The 9,312-nt window shown below is 47.5% G+C and overlaps 1 protein-coding gene across 1 annotated transcript; it reads right to left on the bottom strand.

Annotated features, from left to right (window-relative positions):
- Positions 1 to 787: 787 nt before the first annotated feature.
- Positions 788 to 8,958, bottom strand: LOC127341811 (uncharacterized). Its single transcript, XM_051367745.2, has 3 exons — positions 8,792 to 8,958; positions 8,283 to 8,700; positions 788 to 3,246 (listed from the first exon to the last, which is right to left on the bottom strand). Exons 1-3 carry the CDS (start codon positions 8,812 to 8,814, stop codon positions 871 to 873), a joined length of 2,817 nt encoding a protein of 938 aa, XP_051223705.1. The 5' UTR covers positions 8,815 to 8,958; the 3' UTR covers positions 788 to 870.
- Between the last annotated feature and the right edge of the window lie 354 nt (positions 8,959 to 9,312).

Here is a 9,312-nt window from a genome sequence, read left to right as displayed (position 1 = left end):
GGAGATCCGACCATACCTTGGGTAGGCCATGCCCCGGGGAATTGGGCGATGTGCGGACGGCCGAAGTTGATGGAGATCAGCCTCCCCTGTTCCTCCGCCGTCGTCGTCGCCACCCTCTTCGCGTTGCACTTCTTCTCCCTCTCCGCCCGGACGCGAGTTTCGTGTTGCAGCCGTTCCTGATCCGCCGCCCACGCCGCGTTAGACATGCCCGGCGGCCTCTGTTTAGGCGCCCGCGGCTTCCTCGCCGTCGGCGCGCCATCGGTGGCAAGCTTCTTCGGCGGCATGGTGGTGGCAGGGAAGAGGAGGAGCTGCAACTGTGGGGGAAGAATGGCGGTAGCTCCGAATTTCGGCGGGGAAAATGCTTCTATGCGGCGTAATTTGGAGGGAAAACGAAATTAATGGAGGGAACTACCAGTTGTGTCGCCGACAACGCGGGCCCGCTCAATGTTTCGCGCGTTTTTGTTTCGTCCGGAGTCCCCGGCCGGTCCTTGGGAACCCGGGGATGGTCTGGGCTCTCCGGAGGGATGAAAGGCCTAATCCGGACGAAAACGAGAAGTCGGAGGCACGGCTGGGCCGTTTTCGTCCATCCGGATAAAAAAAGACGTCCTGGGGGCCTCGTCGGGGAGACGGCTGGAGATGCTCTTATCACTCTGACCTACCAGCATGTGGCCCTGATCCGCCTGCTGGCAGCGCGCGTCACAAGAGGGACACGCACACGCCTGTGAGCTGCACTCTCTGCACTGTTCTAAGCAAAATGCAGTAAACATTTTTCAGGAGGCAAGAGAACTAGAAGAACGAAATTGAATAAAAGCAGTGCAGATGTTTGTAGATTCATGCAGCGGCCAGTAACCAAAAGTTCCACAGAGGCTATTATGCTCCTTTGTTCTGAGACGCCGCAGCATTTGCGCTCCTACTACCAAAGGAAACACAGGAGTACACAGGCAAAGAATTGCTGTCACCTGTGGTATCGTTTGGCACCAACATATGCTTCGCCCCAGGAGTAAGTTTCACTGGGCCTGATCTCTTCTGCGCGTAGCGACCAACCGATGAAGTATTGGAACTGCCAGGAACATCACTCCCCATTCTATTCTCTAAATTTCTGGATGAATGGGCTGCATCTCTTATGCTGTTAGAAGCTTCTTGAACTACACGGGTTGGATGGCTGAATGTAGAATTCACATAGTTAAGAGGGCGAGCTGACGAGCTTGGTGGATGCACAATATGTTGCTGTGGCAAACTCCCATGCAAAACTGAAGATTGTGTCCCATGCTGTGGCAAACTCCCATGCAAAACTGAAGATGGTGTCCCATGCTGTCTGGTTGTAGGCCAAAATGCTGCTCTGGGTGACTCTGTCCTATTGACAGGATCAGCATAATAACGCCAAGGAGCCGGCGAATTCTGATATGGTGCTGCACTGCGGTTATTGGGAAGAGGAGGACAGCCCAATAGAAAAGGCTGACTAGGCTGCGAGTTTGGAAAATTGCCAAACCTGTTTTCGTATGGCGACCGATCTCCAGAAAATAAATTAGCTGCAGGGATTGGGTGACTGAAATCATTTGGAGTCCTGTAGCCCAAGTGTGCCTGACTTGTGCTTGAATGATATCTCGAAGAATGAATTGTACCGGTAGGATTTAGTGTAACACCGGGGAAACTTTGATGTTGTAAAGAGAGAAAAGGCTGTCCTTGCCGTGGCAACTCCAGGACAGCATTTGTCTTCCCATAGTCATTGGTGGAGGTACCTGTATGTTTCTGTCTAGTCTCGGCAGACGTTTTACCCCTGGTTGTGCAAACTGCAAGATCTTTACCCATCAAACGAAGTGTCTGTCCCATAGAAGGACTACAGTCACGCTGAACGTTGAACTCATGAGATGACCAGGAAGGAAGCCTCCCGCTGGCCGAAAGCTGGGAGCCACCATGATTCAGATTAGTGCGGAACCCACTCTGGTGTTGTTGAATTGAGTCCTGAAATGTATGGCCTGGCAATGCACAAGGGGACATACTCATGGCGGTAGAATCTTTTACTGAAACATTACTGCGGTCACGATGAGTCTCACCAAGCTCTCTTAAGCTCAATGGAGTAAATTTCCCGCGGGTAGAGAGCTGGGAGCCACCATAATTCAGATTAGTGTGGAACACATTCTGGTGCTGTTGAAATGAACCCTGAAATGTATGGTCTGACAATGCACAAGGGGACATACTCGTACTCAAAGTATCTTTTACTGAGACATTACCACAGTCACGATGAGTCTCACCAAGCTCTCTTAAGCTCAATGGAGGACCAACAATATCTATGCCAGAAACCTCGGCTTGCTCAGCTCGCAACAATGTGCCTCCTGAACTTGTGTTCCTTACACTTCCTGAGTCAGCTGCAGGTAGTTGGTTTGCTAATCTGTGTGACTCAAAAGACAAATTCCTCCAGTGTTCTCTCCCATCAGGCAGATATGGTACCTCAGAATTTGAATTATACGTGTAGTTCAAATCCGTAGTTTCTGGTACAGCCTCCTCATTCAGATCAAGCAAATGTAAGGACAGCTCTGTGTTACTAGGCTTAGGAGAATCCTCGCGATTTGAATTCAGATTTGCTTCCTTACTCTTAGTGATGGCTTCCTCCGGTATATGAGAACTACAACTTTCTGCAATTATGCATTTGTTTCCTTCAGTAGAAGAATCCTCATGATTTGAACACAAATTTGCTTCTTTAGTCTTAGTGACGACTTCCTTGGGCATATGAAAACTACTATTGTCTGTAGTTATGCATTTGTCTCCTTCAGTAGACGTGGATGATGATGATGATGATGACGACGACGAAGAAGCCATAGCATCTGAAAACAGCTTGCTGAGACTTCGCCGTTTGGGCAGCTCACAACTTTGCATATCACTGCCAAGTATATTATCCGCTTCAGAGAATTTGACCCGCTTCACTGATTTGCGGCAGAGTTCTATCACTTTCTTGCCTTTTGAATTGCCATGTTTCTCCTTGACCATTTTGACAGATGTGCGCTTTATCTTCAGTATGCTTTGCCTAGGGAGATGTTTTTCCATGTCTCGTGGTTTCCGCACTTTGTCAGCCTTATTACTGTCGATACACTTATCTGTGTCAGCCTTCTTCTTTGTATTATGGATCTTCTCCTGCTTCCTTTTCCTAGATATATTTTCAATCTCTTTTCTGAGATGTTGTGAAGCTTCAGGTTTCTGCGATGGCTGTGTAGCAAATCCATCAGGCATATTTGGATTTTCCAGTGCTTCCTACATACATAATGGAGCATTATTATTGGAAACCATCAGATACATATAACTGTTAATACAGAAAATTCATGAGCATAATTGAGGAACATTATTGAAACTATAGGATTCATATAACTTTGCATACAAAAATAAACGGCGAACTTCATGATTACGACATGTATACCATTTTCAAATAAAACACCGTGAAAATGGGACACTCTTGATGGAAAAGTGATTGAATATATATAATCTGTTATTTTAATGTGAAGAACAATTACAAGGTTCAACACTGTTGATGCAGAAATATTAGTTAGTAGACATACAAGTGAGTTATAGATTATATACTGCTTGAATTTAGGACCTAATGCTGAAATGCGAATAGTAGAATCTCCTGTTGGAGACACCAAACTTTACGGTATGGTTCTACATAATCAAGTGCCATTAAATAGACACACCATTGTGAATGATATACAAAAATGGAACCATGTCCTGCATTCGAGCAGCAATTAAAATATGCTTAGTCGAAAGGACTAAGTGCACATATATCAGTTCAGATCATGGAAAAAAAGTAGCGCGCTATTCCAACGCTAATAGCACGCTATAGCATATCTGGAGAGCCAACACTACGCTATTTCGGCGCTATATAGCGTGGGTCTAAAAATACGCTATTAGCATGCTATAGCGTGCTATTCGCGTTAATAGCACGCTATAGCATGCTAATAGCGTATTTTTAGACCCACGCTATTCTGTTATAGCGCGCTATTTTTTTCCTTGAGTTCAGATAGAAAATTTTGTACATAATTCCGCATAGTACTGGGTTATTGTACTAAAGGTTGTGTTTTAAACATACACCGCTTGAACCACATCCTGGCACACTTGCATGCACCTCAGAAAAAAGGTGTGGAAGCATACCAATTGTCCAGGAGCAAACCTAAGAAAAAATCGCTCAGTTGTAAGCGAATATGTGGGTGCTTTGCTCTTACACTGTTCAAAGACAATCCAAATTGATGCCACCTGATGCCAAACGTGTGCATCAAGTGGACCCAAGATGTCAGAAGGTTGGGTCAGCTAAAAGTAACAACCAGGTGTAAAGCAGAATTCTAGAGTTCTAATCCAGTACTGTTAACTGTTGAGAAAAGTTCAGGATGGTGTCTAGCATCAGAACAGGAGCATATCTATGGACAAATATAAGACATACACACTCTTCTTTATCTCAAGTTGCATGTAGGGCAGACACCACCAATCCCAACATTTTGAAATAAACACAAGCACCCCAAACAGAGAATTTTCAGCATCGGGACTGAGAATGAGACTGAAATGTGTCTCCATGTAGGCGCACATCCTCAATCATTTAAGCAAGGTAGCCATGATGTCAATGCCTCCTACGCATCCATGGTGCATGGAAATATTTTCAATTGTTGGTGAGCAGACTCTGATTGTGCTGAGGCCCCAGCTGTGGCATACCTCTAGCACGCGAAGGTGAGGACACCGCAATGAGCATGTCAGCCTGAGATCTATGGCCTCTCCAGCACAGGGAACTGAACACCCCCGCCGGCGGTAACAGATAGATGTTTTCAGCATCCAGCTTTGATCGAGGTAATGTGGATGAGCAGGGGAGCTCGATAGCAATGTCACCATCTCTGGTGTGCCCCCAAACCTCAAAGACAAGATCCGTCAGGGCGAGCCTCTTGTTGGCAGCAAGTAGCAAAGATATGTGGGCAGGATCAACGGTGTGTCGCTTGCAGATTTTTATTTTGAGGTGGAAGAGGTCAGGGCAAACGACCTGGCTGCACTAAGAGCGTCCAAATGCTATATCAGGGAAAGAGAGCTCGGTGAGGTGCATCCAGAAGCCACACCACGGGCAGGAGAGGGAGGCGGCACAGACACAATAGAGTCGAACCAGGACCTGAGCAGCATGTCATCTGGAAGGGTGCTAATCAAGCCCGGTCAGGCACAGCGACGAGGCCGGCAACGAGGGCGAGCTGCGGGACGGGGCTGCGACCTGAGGCGACACGTCAACTGCAGCTCCATCGCTCAATACTTTCACAATCACAAGACACCACAGATATGCGTGCATACTCGGTTGCCTTGTTTGGGGAACATAGAGAGAGAAGGAAGAGAAAGAGAGCGCTTTAATGGAAAAAGTTGGCACTGTGAGTGTTCAGGCCACATATGAGGCCAAAGGATGCACCAGTGAGTGTTGGCACCAAGTAGCCAAGATAAGCGGGCAGGAGTATCGCTTGGGAATTTTTATTTTGAGGCGAGAGTGGGCATGGCAAACAACCTGGCTGCAACGAGAGCATCCCGCGCGATATCGTGGAAGGAGAGCTTGGTGAGGTGCGTCTAGTGGCCACCCTACCGGGGCGAGAGGGCGGCGGAACATGGCACAATGGAGGCGAACCAGCCTGAGCAGCATGTCATCCAGAAGGGTACCGATTAAGCCGGTCCATCGCCGTCCGGGCAGCAACAAGGCCAGCAACAACGGCGAGCTCCGGGAGGTGGTTGCGACCTAAGGTGACACCTCGACCGCAGCTCCATCGCTCAATTCTTTCACAATGAGAGGGCACCACAGGTACAACGTGGATACTCATTACTCTTGTTTGGACAACACAGAGCGAGCGGGGAGAGAAAGAGGAAGAGAGCGCTTTCATGGAAATGGGTGGAACTTAGAGGAGGCACTAGTGAGTGTTGGCACCAAGTAGCGAAGATACACAGGCCTAATCAAAATTGTGCCACTTGGGGGTTTTTATTTTGAGGAGGGAGAGGGCAGGGAAAACGACATGACCACGTCGAGAGTGTCCGGTGTGATATCGCGGAAGGAGAGTTGGTGAGGTACGTCCATTGGCCACACCACCAGCGGGACAGGGGTGCGGTGAGGGCAGAGGCGTAGGCGCGTAGCAGAGACGAACCAGGACTTGAGAAGCATGTCAACCGGAAGGGTGCTGATCAAGCCCGCTCCACCGCCATCAGGCTAGTGACAAGACCGTGCACGAAACCATCCTTCACATCCGGCATGGATAACTCCCCTCGTGCCCACCAAGGTCGTGGATAAATTGGCCATTAATGGTACGGGGAATGAGACTTGAACCCAAGACCTAGGCGCTCTAATACCATGTTAGATATATACCAACTAACTATTCCAAAATATCAATCTGATGGAAAATGGTGGAATAATATACTTAAGTGCATGAAAAACTAATCTTAACAAACATGAATTGATACTAAACTAAAAACACTTTATAGTTGGTTGGACATGTTCACATCCATATGCAAACTAAGTAACAAATTGTGTGATAAATATATCCATACACGAACCTACTAGATTTTAAAATAGTGTAAAAAAACAAATTTAAACAAAAATAGTCATTAGGTCCACACGTTAAGGGAATCCATATCATTGGGCCAAAGGTTTCAAAAATCGGTTGCTCTCAATTCTACGTTTGTATTCACCGGGCAGTGCGCCCATACCTTCCCACCATATCCATCTCTTGTAAACATCTCCTGATTAGTTTATTTAGTAAGTATGTGTAATACATATCCCAAAGTGTGACCATTATGATTTGAACTTTTGAGAAAAGAGAGAAGGAAAACAAACCATCAAGTAACGAAAATGAAAGGATAGGCTGATATTTTATATTGTGGTGGGATGATGAAGAGAACATATTGAGAACCACAGCACCCTACAGAGTATCCTCTTAAATTCATGTCACATTATGTGAGTGCCTGCTCTAGCCCAGTCAACTAGCTAATTATTTGAACACTTCTTAAGAGAATACAAACAGCAGACGATGCATCAGCATCATGGAAAACATAGTGATAGGCTGACTGTGACCACCACCATCTTGTAAGCACTGTTCATATGGTTACTATCATGCGCAATTTCTAGACATTGACAAACTATAGAACAGTTTTTAAAATAAGAGATGAATGAAAGTATCAGATAAGCAATGATGAAGTCCCTTATCCAAGTGGAAAACGCAGAAAAACTCAAATAAAAGTACAGTATCAGATAAGCGATTTGGTAGAATGGCCGCTCCACGTCCCATTCTTGTGATAAAGTCTCGTGTATGGGTCGGTAGTCGGGACCCAGCTGAAATTGCCAAGAGGGGACACAAGTACGCAGCTCACAACTCACCGTGCATGGTGTTAGAAAAGGCAACACGATACACCATGTACTATTAAGATATGGTACAGATGCTGCTGCAGTACCAGCTAAGCTGCCGAGTACAACAACTACTAGTCTAGCTGGTCATCATAGTCTAGCCGATTATTATTGATTGTTGGTCTTACTTCAGTGCATGAGTGGTTGCGAGAATGTAAGTATCTCACCAAGCCCCCCACACTGTAATATGGTGTCACCCCAGCTCGATCCAATCGTTAACAGTGAACAAATTAAGCATGAAATAACACTATCCACATATACCAAACAGTCACGGGGGTAGCAAATGTAATGATGCCAAAGAAAGAAAACACAACGAGCATTCTAACTTTATCGCTCAGCACACTACGCGACCAGCAAATCATCGTGCGACTGCATGCTTGCAGATATTATCGAGTACCCAAAGATCACACAGGCTTTTTGAAGAACAAGCTATAGCTTTCACACAACTAGCATTCTAACTTTATCGCTTAGCACACTACGCGACCAGCAAATCAGATTAGCAACCGGGTTCGACACGGTACCACAATCCATACATAAAATATCCTGCGATTCGACAGGCCGGTCCCATAATTGGCCCCCATAATAAGCTAGCATGCATCCACAGACTGCAACCAGATTAGCTAGCAATAACATTGCGACATGGGACAGCAACAATCTAATGATATTGTCCGAATCCTCGATCTAACGGAACTAGCTAAGAAAGCATCATACTAACCCAGTACTGTGGAGCAAGTCAATCAAAATCAAAATCAATCATTCCACCCGACTCCCGAGCAGATCAAAAGTAAAAACTAAAATCATCTAAAAATACGCAGGAATAATAGCAGACGATGTCATTGCATATAGAGCCATAGACAGGCAAGCGACAGAGATGGGTTTGGGCTGGACCACGTACCTTTCTGGTCTCGAAATTCCCCTCGGCCTCGCGACCTCCGCTGCCGTCCGCCGACGCAGCCGCCTCATCCTCCCCCTCCTCCTCTTGCAGTCTCCTCTTCCGCTTCTTCTCCTCCTTGGCCCGCCTCACGATGGCCAGCAGCGCCTCGTCGTCCTCCGCCTCGGTTTGCTCGTCGTCGGAGGGCGGCTCGGCCAAGGGGGGTGCCGCGGCGAAGAGGTCGGAGATGGACCGCTTCTTCTTCGGCAGCTTCGCTTTTGGCGACCTCCGCGGGGATGGCGCCGGACCAGCAGCTACGGCGGAGGCGAGCTCGTCCGCCCACCACCGGAACCTCGGGGCCTCGATAGGAGGGAGAGCCTTCATGCCCAGGGGACGCCGCCCCTCGGCAGCTTGTTCGCCCCTCTTGCTCGCCGCGAACCCCCTATGGACAGATCACAAAGGGAGATCAGAAGAGAAAAAAAAAACGCAGTACTACCAGAAAACCGAAGCCAAGTTGGGTCTTCCACACGGACCTGATGGAGAACGCGGCGGCCATGGATGCGGCGTCGGCCGGCTCCGGCGGAGCAAATCTGCGTGGGATTCGCCACAAGTTTTGGGGGAGACGAGGAGTAGACTGGAAGGAAGGAAGAAAAGATGCGCCGGGGATGGAAAAGGAAGATAGTATTTAAAGCACGCAGCAATTTACGACACGGGATTAAGTATTCCGGCTGGCTCGCACATCGAGGCGAATAACTTACCCTTTCCCGCTCCCACATCGATTATTTGGCGACTTAAGCATTTTTTTACTGTCCCGGCTCGCCGTGGTGTCGTGAGCGTGAGACCCACATCCCATTTACTACAGCAGACAGCGACGAGTGATAGACAGCGCCCAAGTTGTTTTTCCCTTTAATTTGTGTGGTTGTTGACGTGGGTAGATGTGAATTGGTGTGCTCACAACTCTGGCCTACCCAAGCATCTAAACATGCATACAGGTACAGTCACGGTTCTGTGCCTCGGCTACATGCGTTTCAAAAGTACTCCATATGATATAAGC

The sequence above is a fragment of the Lolium perenne genome, chromosome 3 (assembly GCF_019359855.2).
Source record: "Lolium perenne isolate Kyuss_39 chromosome 3, Kyuss_2.0, whole genome shotgun sequence".
In the NCBI taxonomy this organism is placed as follows: domain Eukaryota; kingdom Viridiplantae; phylum Streptophyta; class Magnoliopsida; order Poales; family Poaceae; genus Lolium; species Lolium perenne.
Note: the sequence above shows the minus strand (reverse complement) of the source record. Positions and strands in the feature narration are given on the sequence as shown.